Source organism: Alligator sinensis, unplaced genomic scaffold, assembly GCF_000455745.1.
Source record: "Alligator sinensis unplaced genomic scaffold, ASM45574v1 scaffold391_1, whole genome shotgun sequence".
NCBI lineage: Eukaryota > Metazoa > Chordata > Crocodylia > Alligatoridae > Alligator > Alligator sinensis.
This window is the reverse complement of record NW_005841889.1, coordinates 1,210,340-1,237,214: the sequence shown is the minus strand read 5'-3', so window position 1 is coordinate 1,237,214 and position 26,875 is coordinate 1,210,340. Positions and strand designations below refer to the sequence as shown.

Below are 26,875 nucleotides of genomic sequence, written 5' to 3'. Positions count from 1 at the left end.
AGGTGTGTGTAGACACAGGTGATACATGGGGAGGGGTGAGAAGTGCACAGACAATGTGGGGGGCAGGGGGAACTAGCAGTGTGGCAGGGGTTGTGGAGGGCATGTGCCTCCCAGATTTATGTACCCACAGTGGGGCATATGGTTGCAGCCTAGCTGGACCAGCTCTGGGCCAGAGCCACCTCTATGGCCTGGTGGGCAGAACCCAGGATGGGAGGGGTGCAGCACTGTCAGGGCCACCAAGGTGAGGCATGGCAGCAGCAGCACAGAGTTGTGTCCCCCCACCGATGCCAGGCCTCACTTTGGTAGCCATGGTAACACAGCGCTCCCTCCGATGCCAGGTCCTACTTGCTGGGCTGTGGAGGCGGCTTCTACCGAAAGCTGGTCCAGCCAGGCTATAGCCCTGTGCCCTGCACCCTAGTGTGGGTACAGAAATCTGAGGGACACAGGCCCCCCTACCTGCCTGACACATCATTTGTGTGTCCCCTGCTCCCACCATAGGTCACCTATGCCCATACCTCTCCTTTCCTACATACTCTTGCCACACACTGGGGAGCTGGGGGTGGGGGGTAGCAAGTGGGAGTGAGGGGCAGCAATGGGGCCAGGAGACCTATGGCCCCCCTGCCCCTCCTCATGTTGTCTAGACCCCACCCCCCGCCCCCATATACTTAGGTGGAGGAAGCTGCAGGAGCTGCTCTCTACCACACTTCCTGGTTGTCACATGCATGTGTGTGTGCATGCATACATAAACATGGCACCTCCTTCCCCTTGCATTCTAATCCCCCCATACCCAAGCAGCCCCTTGCAGGCTGGAACTCTTCCAGCCTGCAAAGGGAAACTTGCTGTTTCCCAGATTTTTCTTCTTTAAAGGAGAAAATCTGTGTTTTTATGTGGCAAACAGAAAACCTGGACCCCTGGTTGTAACACTACTATTTTGCATTTGACTAATAACATTGAAACTATAATATAACAAAGTTTGCCTCTTTGCATATCTCCAGTCTACCAGCTTTTTATTCCATCCATGAAATTACTGTTAATAAATATATGTTACACCTGAGAATAGATGGTGGGGAATGTTCGCTTGAAATTTTGGAACATCTGCTAGGAGCATATTGAAGCTCCCCGTTGTTACACAACCTGGGAGTATTTGAATGTGGTGCTGCCTGGTATGATAAGTGGATGGTACAGATTTACCCTAAAAATTATTTAGATAGCTGCCTTTGTGTTGACAGCTGAAGGATAGCTCTCCATCAGTGTCAGGATTTGGGTTTTGAAATATATGAGGTAAAACAAATGGTAAGGAAGAAAATTGTCATTTCATGTTTATCCTAAATTGAATTTAGTTAATACTACTTAATCAATGATATATAGGTATTAAAATACTCCATAAATCTTCAGGCATTTATCTCTGAGTGTATTAACATACTATTCAAAGTCTCTTAAGACATTCGTTCTCACAACCTGTATTGTTTGATGTTTCAGCACTTCAGAGAACACCTTGACAAACTTTTTGCAAAAGGAATCGGAATGCTGGATATAGCTTTAAATGAAGCTTTCAACATGCTCAATGAAGTAAGTTTGTATCTTTTTTAAGCACTTAATTACATAATTTTTATTATGCTAACTGGTGACATTATTTTTTACTCTGGCAGAGCATCTTTGGTGCCTGCCACTTTAAGAGGTTTGAGCACACTGTAGAGCTGCCGGCAGGTACAATGCAGCCTAATGAGGTGGTCATATGACTGCAGGAGGGATCCTGGATTGGAAGATGGGGCTGAGCAGCCTCAGTATAAACCGAGGCCCTCAGAACTGAATGGGCAGTTGTTGGAGGGAGCCAGAGAAAGAACATTGCCAGCTGGAGCTGCTTCCAGAACACCTGGAGGTTAAGGGTACAAACTATGGGGATGGAGGAGGTTCCTGTTCCTGGGGAATGACCTAAAACTATACCTTGCTAGGACAGGAGGTTGTGGTGGGGTGGTCCACAGAAAATGCCACACGAGTACCTCCCTAGTGAAAGGCAAGTATGGGGTGCTATATAGCCTTAGCCCCTACAACCTGGTGGATTACTGTTTAGAAGGGACAGGCGAGGGGTTCAGGCATGTCATCAGGCCTGAGACCCAAGGGCTGTCAGGCTGAGAGCCCCAGTGAGGGGGCAGGGGAGGGGGCATGTGAGCAGTAGGCTGCATAGAATAGGGTCCGTGCGAGGGGCCTGAAGGCCTGCACATGGGCCACGTAAAGTAGGATCCTCATGGGCGGGCCTGAATCACTGCACATAGGATGGCCTAGAGATAGAGTGAGATGTGTTTGGAGGGCCTGAGAAGGCAGACTTGTATAAGAGGGAATGGGTTAGCTGCTCAGAAACCTGACCAGAGAAACCCTTGACTGGTCAGTGCTCAGGCTGGGACCAGGATGGTCAAAAGGACAGAGCGGCCATCGCGACAGACACCCAGAGCTAGGTGCCTGGGGTTCCAACTGGCCTAGAGGCAAGGTCAGGGCCTGTGTGGCCAAAGGTCCCATAGGGGGCCATTGCTGAGAGGGAGAAGGGTTCAGGGAGCTTGACAGCCGAGAATGAGTGCGGAGTAGACTGCCTGAGAAGGAGGGATCCAGGTGGGGTCTGAATGCCAGGCAGGCAGACAGTGAGGTCCATTGTGGAGCTGAAGCCACATAGTTGCCATTTGCAAGGGACCTGGGACATAGTATAAGGGAAGGTTTGGAGCTGTGTATAATGCCCTTGACATTGGGCAGTAAAGTGTGCAGCACAGTGGGCAGCCTCCCAACTTACAAACAACAGCTAATTAGATACATTGAACATGTGGCAGGAGAACAAGGTGGATGGACTGCCCTAGACAGGTGGGGGGGCCAACAGTTAGATGTGCTGAGTTGGCCCCCGTCACATACTCTAATAACAAAGTAATAAACCACAACTTACTCCTACATAAAACCCCTGATGATGGTGGGGGTGATCAAAAAGAATGTTTCATGATGTGGTCTTTAGATCAATAATTGAAAATTGCTATATCCAATGGAAGCAACAAATCTCTGACATTTTATATCAATACACATTATCAAAATGATTTAAGTGGCTTCCCATTCACATTACACTAGTTAAAAGTGAGTTTTCCACTTTAAATTATTCTATTTGTCTCTTATTATGATTAATGTTCCTGATAGCTTTACTCTTTATATTTTCAAAAAATTAATCTAATATTTGAAAAGCCTTTAGATAACATACAGTATTATTAGAATTTAACAAATGGTTGCTCATTGCTATACAAAGAGTTATCTGTAGACTTTTTGTTACTTATTTCTGTTCCCAGTGCTGTGTAAACTTCTCTTTCTGTCTAGAAACAGAACACTTGGAGCATTTGGAAGCATTTTTCTCAGTTCAGAATTATTAATATTATTTCTGTTATATCTGCCAAAACCTGAGGCTAGCTTTTGATAAAGTTCCTCTGAAAAATGTCTATGTACAGGAAGACAGTAATTACAGTAAGAGCATCATGATAATAGGGATAACCCAGTGCAGTCTTCCGTCCTTACTATCATATTAAATTAATATTCCATTCTTTGAAAGACTATCTCCTAGAGAACGGAATGGAATATTTTAATTAAAATTAGGTCCATTGTCTTTGGCCAAGCTCTTTTTCCACACAAGGTGAGCTTCAGGTAATGGTTACTGAGAAATGACTTCATGTAATATAATTCATACGAATCCCGTTTTTATCATTCCTGGCAAACGTGAAATAAGCTATCATACTATATATGGTTATCATACTATATAAAATCTTTTTAAAAATTCGATTAACTATGCACTTCCCTAAAAATTGGCCAGAATAATCAAACAAACAGAGAATAAGAATTAAAAAATGGAAAGAGAAATTATATGAGAGAGAAACATAATGAATCTAGAATGCTATTACCATCCTCTGAAGGTTTTAATTGATTCCATGATAAGTAAAATATCACATTTTACTTACCATGGAACCAATTAAAACCTGCAGAGGATGATTTAGGTTTAAAGCCATTGCATGCTAGTGATATTGAATTACCATGTATTTACAGCTAGTATATATGTTCCTGGTTTCTCTGTAACCTCTTGAGGGACTCATGGCAAAATGCCTATGCCAACTAATGCATCGCTTTTCATTTCAACACTCAGGCCAAAACTTCCCTTGAGATGTTGTGCTTTCTCCAGACTGTAACAAAGCCAAAGCAAATGCTTTCCCATACCAAGCTCCAGGGGTGGATCCAGGAGTAGTGTGGCAGCACTCCACACCACAGGAGTAGCAGCCAGAAACTAATTTTTTGTTAAAGTCCTTGAAGCAGGTAACGACCTGCTCCCCTCCATGCTGAGCAAAATGCATCCTCTCCCTTCCTGCTCCTTCCTCCTCCACCTACCACAGCTGCTGTCCCTGGCTGACCCAGGGATGAGAAAGTAGCTTCAGAGCTGCTTCTGCTCTGCTCCAACTGGGCTGCATGGGGAGCTAGGCTCAGCGCAGGACAGTGGTGGAGGACAGGCAGGTGGGTTCTTTCTTCCTCCTCGGTTTCCCCAGGTGTTCCCTACTAGCTCTGGACCAGGCTTAGAGAGGGGGAACCCACCTGCCACCAATGCTGCTTTCCACAGCTGAGCCCAGCTACCCACACATTAGGGCCGGAGCAGGGCAGGACTAGCTGTGAAGCTGTCTATGCCCATAGCACAGCTGGGGACAGTGGTGGGCAGGGGAAAGGGAGTGGGGAGGGAGGAGACATACCACTGAGCATGGAAGGGAGGGAAGGGAGTGCCAAGAGTGAGGTGGGGAAGAATCTTACCTATTTTGGGACTTAAGAAAAGGTCCCTGGCTGCTCCTCCTGCAGCATGGTCTGTCCGCCTTGGTGATGGGAAACAGAGTGGGAGTGCAGCTACCCCTGTACTGCTGATTGCTGTTCCTGCACCCCCCTTTTTAAAGTCCTAGATCCACCAATACCAAGATCCCCACATGGATGAGCAAGTGTAAATTGTAAAATACTTTAATCTGAAACTTTGGTAAGGCTTATCAAGCATGATATGAGTAGCAAAGGCAATTATGGAAGGTGCCATAGATTGGATTAGAGATGGTCAAGGAATGTGACTGTGTTGCTATACTTACTATCTTTAGACTTCAATCTTCAGGGTGGTGAAGGTGGTAGGTTTAGTTTCTGCCCAGGTCCCAAAAGTCCTGTGGTAGAATTACAGCTTTTAGGGGTCAGATGCCTCAGCTGTAATTCTTTTTACACTGTAACCCCCAGAAACCAATCCAAAGACTATCTTGCTAGTAGCAAGATAATTCTAATGGAATACTGTATGAAATCCCAAACTAACGCTAATTCAAAGACTAGATTATTCGTAAGGGACCTTCACAAAGGATCCTACTGTCCTAACCTGAACTTGAGGGCTGTTCCCACCTTCCTTGCATGTGTGTCACAGGGAGGGGTACCCAGGCACCCGAAGAGATTGATGCCTCCCCCGCTATTTATGGCAGTCTTCCCTGTTCCCTCCTGTCATGCCTTTGATGTAAAATGAATAGATGTAATGCAGGAGGCTGCCCCATTTGTGGCCCTTGTACTTCGGGCCAAACACCACTCTGAACCATCCCTACACCGTGTCCCGTGCCTCGTAGATGGCATCCTATATTCTCCTTGCTACTCCCCTGGCCGCTTACTGGGCCACACTCAGCCTCTGGTCCACTCAGGCCTCAGGCCCCTCACACTTCCTCTCACCGGGCCACACACACACACTGTAGGCCTCAGGTCCCTCTGTGGGCCTTGGCCTTGGCCCCTCACTGGGCCACACTCTGACCCTTCACTGGACCACACACTCACACTCTTTAGGCATCAGGCCCACCTCAGTGGACCTTGGCCCCTCCCTGGACCTTTTGCCCCTTAGGCCTCAGGCTCCACTCTGTGGGCCTTGGCCCCATAGTGCTTTTCTGTCAGGGTGTGCTCTAGCCTTCCCCTTCCATGAGGTCACCCACAAGGCAGCGGGGGCTGAGGCTTTCCAGCACTCCATCTTCACCTTTCACTAGGGAGGCACAAATGTGGCATTTCCTGGGGGCTATCCCACCACCAGCAGTCCTACCGCACCAACCAACCCCAGCAGGGTGCAGTTTTCAGGTCTTACCCAGAACTGGTGGCAGATCACCCTGCCCTGTTGTAGAGCTCTCCCTCGGGGTACATCTCCTCCCATCTGGGACACTTCTTTTCTCTGGGCCCTACTTCTCCATTGGGCTCACCGTAGTCCCCATTCAGCCATATGCCCAGTCCCTTGCATCCAGACTTTCAGGTGGTTCTACTCGCCCCCTTCACCTCTCACCAGTGGTCCCCTACTTGAAGGACCTTTGCCTGTCTAGGCCTGGCCTCTCTTTCCATCCAGTCATAGTGCCAGGCCCTCTATGGCACTGGCCCACCCCTCGCGGTAGGCACCTTTGCCCTTTGGCCCTTCCTCAGCCTGGGCCAGTCAAGGTGGTACACTGCCTCCCTGGCCACCTACCCTCTCACTCACTCTGGGCCTTACTCTCAGAGCCATGTACCCTTACACCAATTCCAGGGCCTAAACTCCCTTATGTTCTTCACCCTCAGCACTCTCCTGGTACCCCTTTTGCCTGGTACTGTTCTGCTCATGCATCCAGCCTCCAAGCTCCATAGGCCTATTCTAATTCATCTGGTAGCCTGCTGCCCCAGCTGGCCAGGCCTCACTCTCTCCATGTCCACAGGGTGCTCTCTGGGGTCCTGGTCACATAACCCCACTGTCTCCATCCCAGTCAGGCTAGGGAACCTCTGGTGATCCCCTGGAACCTCCTCCATCCCCAGGAGCTGAAGTCCGTGTGCTGTAACTCCTTCAGTTCCCCTGATGTAACTCCTAGACTGCAGCCCTCTGCCTGAGCTGGGGCACGAACCCAGCCCCGGCACCTTTAGCCAGCTTCCTGCCTGGCAGTAATATAAGGCTTTTTATTGGCATCACTTGCCCACCTCTCAAGTAGCAGGCTGCTCTAATGAGGGCCCGCCTCACCTGCCAGGTTTGCTGACTAACCTTAAAGTGGCAGGCACCATCAGTGCTCTGCCACAATGTGGTTGTGATAACCTGCAATCTTAGGGATTAAAAAAAAAACAACATGTAAGGCACCATGACATCACAGTGATGAATGCAGTATAAAAACCTAGGCAGATAGCAGTGAAAATAAAGTGAAATCATGTTCTGTTGAATTATAGCCATGATGAGTGAGCATCTTTCATTTGCAAAGGCAGTCATGAACCATGCCACATGCATCAGACTACACCAAGATGAAGTAATGTCTGCCTCCATTTCTTTTATAAAGGCAAAGTTCATAATAATTTAATTCATTTTAGCCCAATATGATTTCAATATTTATAATTTTTTAATATTTCTCTTACTTGCATATATTTATAATTTTCTTTTTAAACAGCTTAATCCACTTGAATGCCGCATTATCTTCTTTAAAAGAATACCTTTAATTTTTGTTTACTTCATCTACAGTATTTGATTTTTAAGTGCCAAATATCTAATCTCATGAATTACAGTACATGATAGCTAAAGGTGTCTTAGACATACAAAAAAGCCTCCTTTTTTCTCTTATAAACAGTCTATTGAGATTCTGGGTTTTCGACTGGTTCAGAGGTTACACTAATTAAACTCAGTTAATTTTTTCTTGCAATTACCTGCATTTCAGTTTCAGTATTTGCCTAGATTGTTAAGACTTGAAGTTATTGATAATAATGTCTTTGAAAAGCACATTTAAAATCCACTTGCAAGTTTTTTCCAACCATTGATTTATGCAGTGTTCATTAGTTGCTGCAAGAATACAGAAGTGCTTGGTACAGTAGTTAGCATCTACTATATCATGTGACAACCGCAATTATCTCTTTTGGCGATGAATGTGATCTTTGCAGTGATTACCTTTAAAAAAATTCATAGCCAATTAAATAAAATTCTGTGACATTTCAAAGACTGTTAATCACAACCGAATGCTCTAAATGTCAGGATGTATTGAAATTTTCACTTCTAACTGATGAATCACTGAGTTAATTGTAGTTCATCATAAGTCCCTTGTCATTGTTATTATTATGGAAAACACTTTCATCACTTTTGCTATTCAATAAAAATAAAGTTCTAGACAAATGTGAGAAGATATTGCTCATCAAAGCAGGTGAATTCAATCAAATTCTTCAAAATACTCCAACAACAGATAACTATGTAGAATAATGTGCATGCAATGGAGTAAAGTAATGTGTTAAAATAAATATGTGAAGATATCCCAGCTCTGCCAGTTGCCATGTCTTTCATAATATCTTTCCTCTTCCTATCTAATTTAGCTCAGATAATTAAAAGAGAATGGTCAATGTGCAGAATCTTTGGCCAAGTAGCTGACTGGATATGGGGATAATGATAACTCTAAGGTCATTCTAATGGAAAAAAATCTTGCCCCTTTCACTGATAAACAGGACTGGAATAGAGAGGCCTAAAATTTAGGAATTACAGCTACACAAGGGTAGGAACTACGGGATGCCACAGCTGTTTGTAGTGATGTTGGAAGGACTCAGAATTTTATTTCCTGGTGACCCAAGGACTGATGTAAAGCCCCTTGAAGTAACTGTAGAGGTTCCTAAATGGGGACAGCCCATTTTTTCACTAACTCAAGCACCATCATTTCACTTCCAAATCTGCTTACAATGCACACTTCTGGAGGCATTGGATAGAAATAGAAAGCACAACTGTTCTGTGGCTTCAACACAAATAGCCTGACCTCAGGATTACACAGAGCATTCAGTGTCAGCTTGCTGAACACCATAAGTACTTTTTCCCTTGGGCATATGGAATAGGATCTTGGAGGTTCATTAAAGAGTAAATAAGATTGGAAATAAATAGAGAATTAAACCCATACTCGCATTCAAACTCAATTTGAGAAACAAAATAAAGTGCCAGTGAGAATCATCCACAGATTGCATATTTTATGTGATATCATCTATCTATACGCTGTGTAGAAAGTGAACTTCCTTTAACTTGGGCAGGGGGTATCTGCTTTTCAGGTATATATTTTGACTAGATATACCAAACCAAATGTGTTACATCATTAACTTCAGTAGGTGATACTTGTGGCTGTCCTCCGGTAATTTCCCCCCAAAATCCTATATATCAACTGTTACAGTGGCCTCTGTCCACTTGAACTGATGTTGGTAGCAGTGGTGGTCCCTCAGTACGAGGAGGACAGTCTTCCAGTAAATCACAAATTTTAATGTTGAATGTGAACTGAACAATGTTTCTGAATGTCAGCAACTGTAGAAGTAGCTGTTAATCTTTATTAAGGACCCTACTCTGCTATGCAGTATAAAGACAAAAAAACAGACCTGTAAGAATATGTATGGCTATCACAGGCTTGGAATCCAGCTGCAGACAGTTGGCAGATGATAGTATGACTGGCTGGGAGGCTGGGGGCCAGATGGACATGATAACCTGCTAATGAAGGTGGAACCACAAAGAGACTTAAGAACTCCAGTAGGGAGTAAAGGAGGAGGAGAAGGGAAGCTGCTGCTATGGCTGGGAGAAGGCCAGAACTAAAATTGTCTCTGTCAATGTCTGATAGAAGGCAGTGGGTTTTGGAATTTGTTTCTTCTGTTCATTCTGAAAGCAAGATTGCTTTGTGTAGAATAAATTGGTCTGAGAATCTGAAACTAGAGCTGACTCCTAAGGCAGTAGGGTAAGTGAGCCACTTCCAAGTCCTTACCGCAGAGAGCTCAAAATCTAAGACAAGAGATGACAGATGGATACAACCAAATAGGAAAATACAAACACACAAGAAGAGAATGTTTGTCAGAATGATAGGCAGTGGTCTCACTACATCAGTGACCTAACCATTATGAAATTTTGTGTAGCAATTGAGAAGGAGGAGACTTATGAGGAATGTTTTGAAAGAGCATATGATGTAGTTTGGAGGATAGTTATGGGGAACTCCTTTATAGCATGAGTGGGCTACGTAAGTCGAAGTATAACTCTACAGAAAATAAACAAGTGCGCAATTGGAGCTGGCATCACTAGGCCTTCAAAATGAAGACAAATAGCTTATACTTAATGGGACAGAGAAAGAGGGAGCTAGAGGAGAGCTGTAAAGAGAAGAGTAACATGGCCAAATGATCTTTACAGCTGCATTTTGGAATAGATATGATCAGGGCACTTGTCAAGGACAGAAGAAGGATGTTGGAATAATCAAGATATGAGATGGAAGAGAGTCTAAAAGGTAAATTTTACCTGAATTAAGAGGAAGGGCTGTAATGTAGAGGTCAAAAAGAATTTGCAAGTTTTTGCAAGATTTAGATATAGCTTGGATGTGAAGACTGGAAGTCAGGTCTAACTTGAAAATGATGTCCAAGTCATGAGGTTGAGTGCCTGATAGGACCTTGGTGTTGCCCCGAAAGGAGGTAGCAAGGAAGGCTGAAAAGATTAAAAAACTCTGCAGATATCTATATAGAAATGTCAAAAATACTGGTCAACAATTTAGTTTGGACACAAGAAGATAGAAAGCAGTAAAAAGCTAGAAAGTAGTAGAAAGCTAGATTGGTGAATTACCAGCATGGTGATGGCAATTTAATTTGTGGGGATGGATGACAAAACCAAGAGGGTGCTATTGAGTACAGGTGGGCAAAGTCTGGCCCATGGGCGGATCTGGCAGGCAGTGAACTCTATTTCCCAGCAGGTCCTGCCCATGTGGCTGGGGTTGGTTTCCATCGAGACCCCAGCAGCAGCCACGCTGTAATAACTTGGGGATGGATTTTCCATGGAGAACGGTTCCAGCAGTGCTGGCAGGCAGCAGTGGTGCCAGCCTCTTCTTGGTGGGGGTGCCGAGAGGGCGCTGTGCTGTGGGCAGGAGTGGGGCAGGCTCAACTTCCACCACCTGTGCAGGGTGCACAGCAGCAGTAGTGGTGGTAACACTGTTGCTGGGAGGGGTAGGTACAGGGGCTATGGGGAATTTTGGGGTGGCTATAGATCCCTCCCAAGCCCCCCATAGTGTTATCCCTTCTGGCTGGGCAGATGGCAGGGCAGGGAGCTGCTACAGAGCTAGGTTGGGATCTTGCAGTGGTGACAGCATGGTCCAGAGCCAGGGCAGAGCTGTGATCTGCAGACCCTGGGTAGGGGCATGCAGGCATCAAATTGCAGCTCTGTCCAAGCTCCAGACCATGCTGTCACTGCTGCAAGAAGCCAGGGCAGAGTCATGACCTGCTGCCTGCATGTCCCTGCCCAGGGCATGCAGGCTGCAGATCATGGCTCTGCCCTGGCTCTGGACCATGCTGTCACTGCTGCAAAATCCCAGCCCATCTCCATGGAAACCCTGGCCTCCTGCTTTCACAGTGCAGCTGCTGCTGGGGTCTCCATGTAAACCGGCCCCAGCCTTGCGAGCAGGGGCTACTGGGAAATAGAGTCCAGCCACTGGTTGGATCTGCCATTTTGCCCACCCCTGCTATAGAGGGAGAAGAAAAGAAATAATGATGGAGTGCTGGTGGATCCCAACAAAAAGCCCAGAGAGAGTATAAGGAGAGTCCTCTAAAAGATAGGCTGAACCATTATTAAAAAACTAGGAGAAGAATCAAGAAAAAGTAGGATCATGGAAGCCAAGAGATTTTAATAAGAACTTTACTGACTGTCACATATAGCTGACAGATCAAAGAAATGAGGATAAAGAAGTGGTTTGGAGCTTTTTTGTAGGATAAGGGTCACTGGAGATCTTGGCAAGAGCAGTTTTAAAGGAATGAAAGGGAGGCAGGCTTTTATAGAGAGCCAGATTTAGAATGGCTATAGCTCCAAGCAATACTATCAGACTATGCCTTAGGTTGGGTGAGAAAACCTAGAGCCAGTCAGAAATCCACCAGATCCTGACCCGGCTCAGCACGGTAAGGGAGCTGAGAGGAGGGTGAAGGAATCTTTGTCCACAGCAAACTGAGACCAGACTGGGACTTCTGAATAGTGGGGAGAGGGAAAAAAGGGTGGTTTTGGCCCTCACAGTCAGGTCAGAGCACCAGTCTAGATAATGGAGCAAGCATTCGTGATCAGTATTGCAAGTTATTGGTTTCTGGAGTGTTTTCCTCCTGTGTTCAGAGCATTTAAGCAATGATTTGCTTACTTTGTTTTCTTTGTGGTAAGTTTTCCTAGATAAATAAAAAGGATATGTGGACAAGTTGGAACATCCCTATAGCATGATGAAGTAAGGATTTTTTTGGACAGGAAGGCTGACTTTTTAGTTAAAGCACCAGACATGGACTTGAATTATCTGATTTCAGCCCTTGGCTCAACTACTAACTTAATCTGTAATCTTGGGCAACTCAGTTCTTATTTGTTTATGCCATTTTCTCATTTGTAAAATGGGACTATTGATACTTTCTCATAAATTCCAGTGGATACCCTGATTGATGTTTTGTGAGGCACTTGTGGCACTATCCTCTGTGTTTGTACAATAGTAGACACATCACTTATTTATTATTTATCCAGTGAGAATGGTAGAACAGCTTGATAAATTTGAAGATATGCATAAATAAATACTAAATTCTTCCACAGTAAAATATGTAATACAAAGACTTCTTATGGAAAGTACTCTTCTCTTGAACAGCTGATGTCTACTGTGGTGTGTGTGCATGTGTGTATGTATGCATATATCAATATATAGATACATATTGATAGAGATATATGGATATCGATATATGAATGTATAGTATGGATAGATACATACATAAATGAAAAAGCTACATGTAAAGCCCATATGTAATCTGGATGTGGATCACAGTACTTCATCTTATTATTTCTTATTATTTCTATGCAGCCTGGCCTTATTTGAAGTATATTTTAAAAGAACCCTAGCTCCCCACCCCCACAGTATTCCACAGTACAACTCACCTGTACAAGGGGAGGAGTAGATCCCATATGGGCTTCACATACAGTTTATCCTTGGGGAAATGCTATATTAATAAATGTATATCTTCTAATTTATCTTAGAACCCTCTCAGGAGTTAAATAATAGCTGTCTTTTATATTATACAGATAACAAATCACAATATGATAGGTGCATACCATGTATGATAAAAGATAGAAAAAGTGGAATTATCTTTTACCTGTCTGATTGGGCACAGTCAAACTTCTCCATCAAATCTACATATTTACCTAACAGAAATACCTGGTATTTAAATTAGTTTGTTTCTGTTCACAGTTCAATCACACAGGACAAGGAAGCATTTGCAGCCAGGCCATAATGCTGATTACTGATGGAGCTGTGGACACATATGATACAATATTTGCAAAGTATAATTGGCCAGACAGAAAGGTAAGTGTAGTAGATGCTCTTTGATGAAAAACCCAAGTTTCTTTATCCATGATTAATGCAAAATTACCTAAAGATCTGTCCAGTGGTTTAGAGATTATTTTGGTTGCTGGATGTTTTTCTAATGACAAAAAACCCCTCAAAAAACAAAAATGTAAATGGCATTGTGTAGGGATAGAGAGAGCACAGAGGTCGGCAATGTTTTTTTAGACAGAGTGCCAAAAATACCCACAACCTTAACCTGTAAGATGTTGGCATGCCAGGGGCAGATGGCGGGGGAGTCATGAGCGGCCGAATCCTTGTTGTGGCAGTGCAGCCCCGGCCCCTTGCCCAAGGCGTGATTGCCAAGCAATGTGCCTTTGCATTCAACACTCTGGCACACATGCTGGGGGTTACCTACCCCTAAGATAACATTTTATTGTATTAATTAATTTTTAAGGATAAGAAGATGGTAAAGAAACAATTTTCTCTGGGTTATATTTTTAACATTATATAAAGCTTATTTAAAGTTAAAAATAAAAATGCAATATTTATCTTTGCTTTCTGCTGAAATGCTTATGGATAATACAAGACTAGATTGCTGCTTTTAAAAGTTACATGCTGCCAGTTGTGGATCTGGTTGCACAAGTGACATTTACAGGTGAAGTAATAAACAATACGTCCCTTTAATATTTTAATTTTAAGTGACAGAGTGAAGGATGGGATTAGCAATTTATAGCAGATATGAATAGAGCTAGTGTATCATATTATATGTTTTTGGTAGAGGATATGACAAGCACTTTTTGCATTTCCTTGTTGGAAAAGAATCTCATATAATAAAGTTATTACTTTCAAAGATTAATAATTTTATTTTCCCCACATTCTGTATTTTGATATCTCCATGGCTTTATGGACTTGCTAAACAATAACATCACAACTTTAACTACTATTTAAGCATGCAGGGTGACATTCTTTTCCTTTCCTAGTCATCTAAGCATCCAGGTTTGGTGGTCTACATGGTGTTTTTGGTCATATAAGTGCAAAAAATGTGTGGGTGTTCTGTTCCTGTTAATATAGATGACTGAATAATTGGGTATGTGCAGTGTAAGACATCAAGAAGTTGAGTTAGTCAAAACCCATGACTGCTGGAACTAGGAACCAAAAAGGAAACCAAAAAAGGTATTTTCCTTTTCTCCCCAATATCTCAGTGGTTAGGGCTTTTACCTGGGAAGCTGAAGGTCCTGGGGTCCAAACCCCTCTTCCCCAGAGGGGCTTTGAGCCTGGAAAGTACTCCAACTATCATGAGGCAGGTCAGGCATTATTCAGCCCTTTCTCCAGTGCTCGTTTTGAAGCTGAACCACTACCATATAATCACTGAAAATAAATTAATAGAGGGCCATACAGGAGGGAAGCTTCTGTTTCATTGGGAACCAGAGCCCCAGCTAGAATCCACACCCTCTCCCCCTTCTGGGTCCACAGCTACCGTACAGATCCACACACCCTCTGGCTAGCTTTTTTCCTTCTGGCTCCACACATCTTCTACATAAGCCCCTCTTATGGCTACCCAGGAGGTCAACTTCAAAAGTGGTGCTGGATAAGTGACTGGATAATGGCTGACATATGGTGGGATGATTAGCATGCTTTATGCAAGGAGGTCAGACAGACCCATATTCAAATGCCCTCTGGGTGAGAGGGGCCCAGAACCCAGGGCTTTTGGCTTCCTACATGAGTACACTAGCCACTGATCTACTGGAGAAAAGAAAAGAGTGCTTTCTCTCTCACTTTGTTGCTATCGCATATGTTCAGCCTAGGTACATATATGCAGTGGTTCACACTTTCTTGGCAAATACCCAAGAATAGAATTCAGTCTGTGGATAAATGTCAATTTTGGCACTTAGACAACAATGTAAGTGACCAAATCTGGACACTTAGATGACCAGGAAAGAATAAAACATCACCCATGGTTGATTAATGTGAGAGTGAGATGTGGGGCGTCAACAGTTATGAAAGGACTTAATATAACTAAATGTTGGCTTATATATTTTAGTCAAATGTATTTTATTTGTTACATCTCATTTATTTTCTACACATTTTTCCTTTTCTTAATGTGAACTCGACCTCATCTATAAGTAATTAGGGAATGAGAAAGAATGGAAAATTGGATGACTTTCTTACTGTTTTGCCTGTTCTTCTACACACACATTCTTGGAAACATTATGTTAATTAGTGTCATTTCATGTGCTAAAAACTGACAAAAATCTATGCCATTTCTTGCTGGTGAAGAGCTTTTTATTTTGAGAATATACAATAATGACTGTAACAGCATCTAAAAACCTATTTCCCTCTTCAGAGACCTTACTCAATCCTTTATGTAATTTTATCCATAAAAGTTAATCACTTCTGTGCTTTTGCAGCTGTGTCCACATGAGCAAGGGCATGTGTTTGCAGCAGCACAAATAGTAGCAGCACAAATCTGTGCTGCAGTGCATGCCCCTGTTCATGGAATTTGCAGCAGGACACATTGTCCTGCTGCTTCATGTGCTGCAGGCTGGCCTTGGCTGGGGCACAGGGCATCTCAGTGCAGAGCTATCTGGCATCCTGTGCCCGTGCACACTGAGGCAACCTGAAGTGCCCTGAGCCACCCCATCCAGCCGGGGAGTGGCACATGGAGATGGGGGAGAAGGCAGCCCAGGAGCCCCTGTCTTGAGGCCCACTGCACCCAGCATAGCTAACTGAGCATTTGAATATGGGTCTGTCAGACCGACCTGCATAATACTCTAATCATCACACCCTAGGTCAGACATTATCCAGCCCCTTATCCAGCACTTTTATTTGTGGAGCAGCTGGCTGCAGTGTAGTGTGCCTCAAGATGGGGGAGTAGGAAGCCCAAGGCTCCTTGCTCCCCCATCTCTGTGTGCTGTGGAGCCCCTGTGCTGTGGTACCCTGTGCCCCAGCTCCCTGGTTGGCTGGGGCACAGGATGCCTTGAGATAGGGCTTCCACCTGACTCAGTAGGGGGGCTCTGCAATGGAGGCCTTGCACGAAGACATGTGGAGGCAGTGGGGCAGCCAGCCCAGGCTGCCTGCTCCCCCATCTCAAGGCACACTATGCCCCAACCAGCTGCTCCACAGCTAGCTGGGTCATGGTGTGCCTCAAGATGGGGGCTCCATGTGCCTCAGTGCAGCGACTCCACAACAGAGTCCTCCCGCTGAGGCACATGGAGACAGGAGAGCATCCAGCCTGCGCTGCCTGCTCCCCCGTCTCCGCATTTGTCCCAGCACACAGCACTTCGGCATGCTTTGTGCCACTTTTTTTCTCAGGGTTTTCTTGCTACCAGGAAATCCCTGTAGCAGATTTAGCAGCACAGGGTACAGTTTGAAATGCAACATGTGTGGTTTGTGGTGCCAAAAAGAGGTTTTCAGCGCTACAAACCACACATGCCTGCACATCGGGATCTGGCCTGCAAGTACATAGTAAATGGTTAAAAAATGCATAAGTAAGATTTCATTTACATATGTAAGAAGATCAGTAAGTTTTCTGAAGAGATTTATTCTGCTTAGAAAAAATAATGGAAAAGTCAACATTTGCTAATTGCTTGGCACTGATTTGTGGCCCCAGTCACCTTGCTGCTTCATGTCACAGTGTCCCTAAAAGTCCAGATTATGAAATGGATTGCATTAAAGAAATCCCATCCCATGTCAAAATTTGTATTTGTATAGGTAATTCATATAATTCAATGAGTCATAGCTCAGTCAGCAATTACTAATTTTTGTTGACATATAACAAGAATGTTTTTACTATCCAGTGTTATATTTCAGGAAGCATCTTCAGGCTGTATACAAGAAAAGCTAGAATAGAATGTGGCCTTTGATTTTTGAGTTTCCCAACTTTTTGGATACAGAGTTAGCAGGCTTTTAAAAAACAGTATGTTGAATACATATGATTTTTTTTTTCTATTAAAGCTGAATAAAGAATTAATAATTTTTCAAAAACAACATTTTTACCAATTTTTTTTGTTTCCAAGTTATCTACAAGCAAGATTTGACTTCCTTGAGTGTATTTGTTCACTGAAATAATTCACCTAATAATGATGGGAACAATGCAGTACTGTGTGGGAATGTAATTTGTGTGCTAGCAGTTTGAATATTCTACATTTGTCTTTTCTTATAACATGGCTCAGATGATGTTTCCCCTCTCTAAATGGACAAAAATTACTATATTTACAAATATAAGGCAACCCTGGATATAAAATGCCCCCCCCCCCACACATAATTAGACTATATATATATATATGGAAAATGTATACATTTGTTGTAATTTTCCAGGCATAGAATCTAATACATGGAAGTTTTCCTTGAATTTTTTCCCCCTCTCATTGCTATAGCAGGGGAAATAAATCTGGGGGTTCAGATAGCTCCCTTGTCATCTTCTTCCCACTACAGCAACTTCCCCCTCTCCTTACTGTCAGACTTAGCTCTCCCTGAGCATGTGGATGTGAGGGGCAAATTTGAAAACACTGATTTTGAAATAGACTTACCTGTAGTTATCCGCGTCTAGTAGACATTGACTTAGTTCATGCAGAATTGATGTACCTTTTTTTAATGGCTGCAAGTTTTGGTGTGGGTACTCTATATACATCCTTCTGAATGGCACTTCTTTACTTATATGTATTACAAACAAAGCACCTCTACACTTTCATTAATGTGCTGTAGTTACTGTGCATTAATTTAGTATGTATATAAACAAGTACTAAATTAATGCACGATAACCAGCATTACTGCACAGTAGCACCAGTGCCTACTTTTTTAGTTAGGCTACTGTTCAGTTAGCATCTTTTGTAAAAGTGCGCACTGTGCACAATATTAGTTCAAAGTGGAAGGCTCATGATTTACCATATAGTTCATTGGGCTGGGCCCCAGTAGAGTCAATAGTATTTCAAGCCAGGGTGATCCCACAGCTCAGCACTGCTTAGTATGTGTATGTGTACTCCAGATAGGCCCCTACAAAGGATCCATGTGTTAATTAGCCTCCTCATGACTGGAACCAGGTGTTATTATCACAAGTCCTGAGGTGCTCCAAAAATGTATGTATAGAAGAGGTGTAGGGCTACCTTATCTGGCTCCACCTCCTGAAGGGTGTTGGCCATACTAATCATATACTACAGGGTAAGAGAGGGAGCGACAGAGGGGTTCTGAGTGAACTGTTTGGGACCCTATTTGGTTTGTTTGGAGACATTTAAGGCTGGTAAAGAAACAGGAATCACTGGAAATGGGAAATAGAGATCCAGTTCAGCTGTTGGAGTGAAGACAGTCAAAATGGATTCAATGTAGTGGCTCACCATGACTTTAAAAAGAGTAGGCACTGAGGGGCACTGAGCTCATTGGTCAATACCATATACCTTATTCAGATGGGTTTTGCTGACCTATACTTGTGGTAGGTTTCCAGCATCATTGAAAGCCTTATTAATGCCTTAAAGCAGTGAAAGGAATTGACAGAGTGTCAGGGTGTAAAGAGTGGAGGAGGGAGATGTAAAGTTCAAAACAATGGCTATTTTGGCAAATAAGCTTGAGGTGGAAAAAAGATTGTAGAGTAGAAATGAAGAACTTGAGACAGATGTTGAGTGTACAAAGGTGGAGAAGAAAGGAAGAAAGAAGGTGACAGGATCAACAGTGGAGGTGGCAATGGTGCGAGTGATGACAGAGCGAGAGCAGCAGGAAAAAGGTAACTTAGGCAAGAAACAGAGGACAGCAGGAACATGATGGCAAGCTGCCCCATCAGGAGAGGCATGGTAGGAAAAAGAGGCATCAAGTGAAGCAAGAGAGGAGTGGAGGCTGTAGATAAAGACAACTTTAACTGGCAATGGGAGGCAGACAGGATTGATGAACAGAGGTGTTTTCCTGGAAAAGGTACCGTTTGAGATTTTGCAGGTGCAGGAGAGCATCTCACCAGCCTGATAGCTTTCTTAAACTGAAAGACTTGGGAATTGACTTTTTGGGATGGAGAAGGGTATGAAAACTTTTGGAAGAAATATGCAGAGGAATGTGGGAGGGAGGAATTTTAAAAAATAAAGTTCATAGCAGAGAAAAGGTCATAATAGATTGATTATAGTTTGAATATACATGGAATTACTAGAGACAGAAGACAGAAAGATGGATGGAAAAGTATGTCCAAAGGGTAATGTTGGTAGAGAAAGTACGAGACAAATGTGGTATCTGGACAGGTTCTTCGAGGGCATAAATAGTGTTACAAGCAGATGAGTGAAGTCCAGATGGGGATCTGCACTTCCCATCAGTGATCCAGAATGGGGGACAGTGGGGTTTTATAATATACCACAAGCAAACAAAATGGTGCAGCAAATGAGGAAAGGTGGGGCATCTGTCTGCACACTATCCCCTTACAGTGTGCTACAGATGTGAAGGGACAGGGCCCAGAGCAACAAAGTGCCAGGAGTTCCTAAAATGCACTGTTTGTAAGGGATAGGGACGCTTGTATTGTAGGTGCCCCAAGCCTTTTGTAAATATAATCAGACCCCCTGAGGAACAGCAAAACCCAGAGAAGAGTTGAGGAGAGGCGGGGTTGGACACTGAGGTAGAAATGTGGAAGAAACTCTTCAGGAGGGTGAAACAGAGAAGGAACGGAGCAAAAATTCAGTGATTGAGGCAGCACAGGAGGAGGTAGGAGCAGAATGGAAGTGAAGGTGGGAACAGCAAATAGCTCAGACATGGACAGGGGGTGGGAAAGAGAGAAGACACCCTGCAGACAACAGAAGTGGAGCTGGAGCAAAAGAAAGAACAAGAGAGACAGTCTGAGAAAAGAAATAAAACGCATGAAAAGGAGTAGGAAGAGGAAACCTGATGAGGGAGGCGACAGAGAAGAAAAGCTGGAGAGCAGTTTCCTGCCACTAACACCTCTGGACTCCAGCCCGGAGTGGAGACCAGAAGCCTGGAAGTGGCAGGGAGGTGAGAGGCAGAAGCCTTGATAATGTGAAAGGGATCTGGCAGCTTGCAAAGGTTACAGGAATACAAATGAAGGACTGGGAGGAGTTGACCACCCTGAGCAGTGGCTCAGATGAACCTTAAAGGGACAGGGGCACTCAGCTCAAAGCATACACAGATGAATCTTAAAGGGACAGGCACACTCAGCTCAAAGCATACACAGATGAATCTTAAAGGGACAGGCACACTCATTTTAAAACAAGCATAAATAGCATTGACGATAGTTTCACTTAACATCAGGAGTATTTTAAGGAACAGATGGGAACAGATTGAACCAGTGTCAATCCTTATAAGGGCAAACATAATTTGCCTACAAGAATGTGGTATGACAGAGGAGAGGGATTATAAATGCTTTGAGAAAATGTGCAGATGGGGACTATCTTGGTGGTCAGAGACAAATGAGGACAAAGTAGCAGGGGTAGCAATATTATTCAAGAATCCAGAGCTGAGAGGAAGGCAGGTAGGAATCATCAGTGGGCAGATTGCAATGAAAGATACTATCAGTTGGGAGAACAGAATTAGAAATTTTCAATTTATATGCACCACTAGAGAGAGAGAGGGAAGGAATGTGCTCCTTAGAAAGCTAGCAGTTTATGTGGCTGGAGGGAGACTGTAATAGAGAGCCCCAGGCTTTCTGTTACTTACGGAGGGAAGCAGCCTAGAAATGGATCTCTGCAGGCAGGCAGTGTGTCGCAGCTGCAGGTTGCCAGGGCGACCAGCTAATTTGGTAATTTGGTCAGATTACCGGATGCAGGCAGCACCAGGGGAGCTACCCGGGGCAGTCTGTCCCTGGTTGCCACCAGAGAAGGAGCTCTTGCTCACAGAAGCTGGGATACTGGGTTAAGTAGAGGCTTATATTCTAAAAGAGGCAGAAGGATGCTGCATGTTATTATTTTTGTTATAGCCCAGAGGCTTGTATTTATGTTATGTTCACCGATGGTTTGTGGAAGAGGCTGTAGGGAAGGTGGAGGCCCCATTGGTGTTCAGGGTGGCATTTGATCGACCAGGGGCAGGCTTAAGACTTGACAGCTAAGTGAGCCACAGAGGGGCCAGGGGCCCAGCACCAGTGAGAGCACATAAACAGAGGGACCAAGGGCCCAGTGCCAGCAAGGGTGCACACGCAGAAGGGCCAGGGGCCCAGTATACAGAAACCAGGGGCTCGGTAACTTGCCAACGGACAAGGGAAGCTAGTGCCTTGAAGCTATGTCCTATAGAGTGGGCCTAGGCTGGCCCACTCTACATTGAAGGGGCAGAGGCCAAGGAGGCTGAGGCCCCAACAAAGCAACATTGTACTGGTAACACCCATGAGGCATGGGGCATGGTAAAGGAGAGGTTACGGAGCCATGAAATTAGCCCATAAGGCTTTGGGTGCCCAGCCGGGCACAGTAGACTATAGAGGCCCAGCCAGGGGGCCTGAGAATGTAAAGGCTCAGCCAGGGGCCTGAGATTACAGAGGCTCAGCCAGGGGGGGCCCAAGATCAGTGGGACCAAAGCCTAGCAAAGATCCAGTGGGCAGCCTCCCTCTTTATTAGCCATCAACACGTGGCAAGAAAGACAGGGAGAGCACCCTAGGGGTGGTGCAAGGCATGGCCATGGAGCCACCAGGGGGCATCACAGCTCCCCTGGACCCCCGACGTGTTACAGAGATGTCACATGATAGGAAGAGATATCAATTGTATAATCCAAAAGGTTGCACAACAGGGGAAGGAGGAAGTGGAACTTTTGAAAGTTCATCCAGACTGTAAACAAATATAGTAAAAGAAGAGTCAGTAAGGCTAGGGACAGAGCTTACACATAAACCAGTTTAAGTGTTCAGAAACTGGTTTAAACCTGTAACAGGACAGATGCTCAGTGCACATAAACCAGTTTGAGAATGGCTGAAGTCGGTTTGAGATAAATCTGGTTGAATGTAGTATCAGACTTAATTGATTTATACTGGACATTAGGAGGAACTTCTTCACAGTTAAAGTGGCCAAAATCTGGAATGGGCTCCCAAGGGAGGTGGTGTTCTTCCCTACCCTGGGGGTCTTCAAGAGGAAGTTAGATGGGCATCTGGCTGGGGTCATCTAGACCCAGCACTCTTTACTGCCTATGCAGGAACCCCGCCCTCTTTCCTGCCTATGCAGGGGGTCGGGCTCGATGATCTATTGAGGTCCCTTCCGACCACTCCCTGCTAAGCAGAAATTCCACCTTTCCCTCTGCCTTGGTGAGGAGTTGTCTGTGTATTAGCTAACAGACCACATGCTGGCTGTGGTCTGTGCTGAAGCAACAGGTGGAATCAACCGGCTGAATCAACAAGTAGTTTGAAATGTCCCTCTGTTATTTTCTTAGTTGGGAGATAAACACTGTTATCAATTCCCTGCTGGGTTAATCACAGCATCCTGCTGGAGCCTGGCCATGATCCCCTTAGCTCCATGTTGTGGAAACGAGAGAGGGCTGCTCTAGTGCCCCCCGGCTTCTAGCCTGAGCCACTGCAGGCCTGCATTTCTGGGATGTCTGTCCAGTTATAAAACTGATTTAGCCTAGCCAGGTTAGACTAACCTGCAAAGAGTGAATCAATTCAGGCTCAGGTTTTTTGAATGTCTGTCCCTAGCCCAAGAGATATGTGGGCAGGGGAGAAAGTTTTCACTAGAACAGACCCCTGTGGAAAGAGGCAATTGAGAATTAACTTAGTGTTTGTATCAAAAGAAATAGAGATAGGGAAGAAATAAGCCATACATTAGGGCTGTGCAAAATTTCGCCGAGTGTTATGTTTTGAAACTGTTATGTTGCGTTTCGAGTTCGAAACAATGAAATCAAAACAAAACAAAAAGCATTAAAACAGCTTCAAAAAAAAATGAGGGCACTTGAAACTTTTCGAAAGTTTTCAAAGCAGCTCAGTGGTGGGAGGCAGGGGAGAGCCGGTGCTGCACTCCGAGTTGCTCCGCAGCCCCATGTAGCTCAGTCCAGTGGGGAGCACATCCCTGGCTCTCCCCACCTCCCACCATCGGGCTAAGCTCTGTGGAGCTGGTGGAGCCAATCAGAGCACAGCGCCAGCTATGCTTGTTTCCCGCCACCAGTCTGTGCTCTGATCAGCTCCACCAGCCCCATGGAGCTCAGCCTGGTGGTGGGAGGCGGGCAGAGCCAGCGCTGTGCTCTCCCTATCTCCTTGAAACTTGGCAGGCTTCGTGCCCTCAGAAGGGGCTACCATCCCTGCAATTTGCATCAGAATCAGGCAAGAAATGACAGTGTTTTAGGCATTTTCATGATTCCCCATTATAGCCTATGGGCAAAACGTTGAAACGAGTCGAAACAGTAAAACAGTTTTGATGAAATGAAATGGGACAGTGCTTCAAAATGAAATGATGAAACAAAACACTGTCCCTTTGAAATGGCAAAGTGGACGTTGAAACAAAACAATGGTGTTTCAAACAGCCCTATCATACATGTGGCTTTTAGCGATCACCGGATGCTAAAGGTAGAAATGAGCTTGATAAGAGTCCCATGAGAAGCAAAGGACTGGGGCAGTTAAATGTACAGTTGTTTACAAGGTGAAGAGACGTCAACCACACACAAGAATAGTATGAGGGGCAGTGAACACTGAAGAAATATTATGGGAGTACCAGAGAATGGTGGATGGCAGTGAAGAAAGTCAGGAGAATTATTCAGGAAGGAAGGCTGAAGATGCACAGGGAAAAGAAAGGGCTAAGAAAGCTGCAAAGAAAGATGCAAGAGCTGCTAAAGGAAGCTGCAGAAGGAAGACAGGTACAAGAAAAGCTAAAAGAAACAAGGCAAGAGTTAGGAACTTGATTTAAAAGAAAGACAAGAGGGAAAATGTTCTTAGCATAACATCCTGGGTGGGAGAAAATGAAGAGTGGTCATTATACTTTTTGGCCAGAGTGAAGGTGGCAAAAGGAGAATTTAAAGCAGTGCAGGAAGAAGATGTTGGTGCCCAGGTGGAAAAGCAGGAGGAGGTATTAGAGGTGACAAGAAGATTTTATGAAGAGCTATACTAGCAGAAGGAAACAGATAAGAAAATGATGAAGTATTTCTTGGAAGAGATTGGAGAGGAAGTAGAAGAGGAGGAAGAAGAGAAGATGGGAGAGAAGATAAGTTTAAAGAAAGTAGAGGAATGTTTAATAACCTCTAAAAGAGGAAAATCACCAGGAGCAGCTGTACTGCCTATTGAATTTTATGAGAAGTTTTGGGCAGGGGTAGGGAAGGATATAGTGGAAGTTTTTGAGGAAATAGCAAAAACAGGAGAGGCAGGGAAAGACTTTAGAAGAGGTGTTGTAATCTTACTCTTCAAAAAAGGGCAGAAGGAACTTCTGAAAAGCTGTGGACTGATTACTCCTTAATATGGACTGTATATTAATGGCCAAGATGCTGGCTTTGAGGATGAGGAAAAACCTCTAGAAGATAATACATGAAGACTAAGTATGGGCCATAACAGGTTGAAGGATCTCTGAAGCCATCAGAGTGTTCAGAGATGCACAGTCCCACATCCAAGAAAGGAAAACAAACACAGTTCTAGCAAACCAAAATTTAGAAAAAGCATATGACAGGGTGGATCATGACTACATGTTCAGGGTGCTAAGAAAATGGGATTCCCAGAGAAACGTATATGTTGGATAAGGTTTTTGTATAGAGAAGTGGAGAGTCAAGCCCAAATTAATGGGCACCTAAACGGGGCCTTTGAAATGAATACAGGGATGAGACAAAGGTGTCTCCTGTTGCCACTGCTATTTGTGTGTGGGATAGAACTGTTCATTTGTTGGCAGCCATCGGTCTTGAGAGGCCATGGGGATTGTACCCTTGGTAGGTTACCAGATACAACCACAGCTTCTTCAGTGGCTGAGGACTCTGATGCACAACACACAGACCTTCTGGCAAGTTGCACATACAAACTCAGTTGAGCTTGCACTAGCATGCCCAGTACTGTTTTGTCTTGCCTGCCTCTGATGCCTCTTCTCTAGCTCCTCATTGACCCTCTCTATCTCAAAGTGATGTAGGCCCTGCTTCATGGCGACTTTCCACTTGCAGTGGCCCAAAGCAGTTGATTCCCATCACTGGCCACCCATGCACAGCTCATGAATGTTTTTCTTTCAGACATTCACAGTTTGGAGTTTGGGGCATCCAAGTTGTTGTCTGCTAGTGGTCAGCTCACTGCAGAGTATGTCCTGGGGGATTCAGCCATCACTCATACAGTTCACATGCCCTAACCAACAGAGGCATCTCTGTCTCATGAGCACAAACATACTGGGTATCTTGGCCCATTCCAGAAGAGCAGAGTTGGAGATTTTGTCATGCCATGTTATGCCCAGGATACAGCAGAGACATTGAAGATGGAAAATCTTCAGTTTTCTTTCTTACCTGGTATAAGGAAGCCCACGTTTTGCTGCCATACAATAGAGAGCTAAGCAAGCAAGTGCTGTAGATGGACATCTTTGGTGATAGTGTTCTGTTTTTCAAACTCTCTTTTGAAGTTTAGCTATGGTGTTGCTTGCCTTTCCAATGCAAGTGGTAATTTCAGCTTCCAAGCCAAGATTTTCTGAAACAGTGGAGCCCAAGTAAGTGATTTTTTTCAACCACTTCCAGGCTTTCATCATTTATTCTAATTCGGGGGGGCGGGGGGGGGAGGCAACTTGTTGACCTTTGTCTACTGTCTTCTTTAGGCTAATGGAAAGACTGAAATAATCACAAGCACGAGAAAGGTGATCCATGAGACTTTGCAGTCTAGCTTCTGAATGATTAACAATTGCTGTGTTATTGGCAGAGAGCATTTCACAGACAGAAACTTCTTAGGTTTTTGTTTTTGCTTTGAGAAGAGCAAGGTTCAAGAGTTTCCTATCAGATCTGGGCTGAAGGTATACTCCTTCTGAACAACCACTGAATGCATATTTGAGTATGACAGAGAGGAAAATCCCAAAAAGCATTGCAGCTAGAACACAGACCTGTTTGACCCCACTCTTGGATTCAAATTCTTACAAACATGACCCATCGAACTGCACTCTTCCATGCATAGTGACATGGAAGGACTTGATGATGCTCAGTTGCTTAGGAAGGAGAAAGAAAAGAGAAGACAAGGTCATAAGCAGAGTAAAGACACTGGGATGGAGAGTGGTAAAATGCATACTATACGTGGATGATATAAATGTAGTAGTTAGAGATAGACTTTTGATGGAAAGGGTGCTAAAATATACATCAGACTATGGAGAAGTGATGGGGGCGTAATTAAATGCATCAAAAAACACCATAATGTAAGTGGGGAACTGGAGGGACTTGGAGAAGTTGGGCCTTCAAATAAGAGAGAGAGAAATCAGAGTGCTATGGATCCCAATGGACATCTAAGGGAAAGGTAATACAGCCTGAGAAAAGGTGATGGCAAACCAATAGGAAATACTTTGGTTTTGGTCTGGAAGGACACTACCTTTTGCTGGAAAAGTGGTGGCATTTAACCCTCATCCATTCTCACGAAATCATATCCGTTTTTCTCATGGGGTAACTTGTTACCCCACCCACATGAACAAAATGGAACCAGTGACAAGAGTATAAATATACTAAAAACTATTTATTAAACATACAGATTGTTTGAA

General features: G+C 44.3%; 1 protein-coding gene across 1 annotated transcript in view; it reads left to right on the top strand.

Annotated features, from left to right (window-relative positions):
• The window catches only part of CACNA2D3 (calcium voltage-gated channel auxiliary subunit alpha2delta 3), an 889,480-nt gene that overhangs the window by 468,934 nt on the left and 393,671 nt on the right, over positions 1–26,875 (top strand). The window contains exons 10-11 of the mRNA XM_025197140.1: positions 1,480–1,569; positions 13,218–13,331. Coding sequence (XP_025052925.1) covers positions 1,480–1,569; positions 13,218–13,331 — 204 coding nt within the window. The remainder of the gene's footprint in view (positions 1–1,479; positions 1,570–13,217; positions 13,332–26,875) is intronic.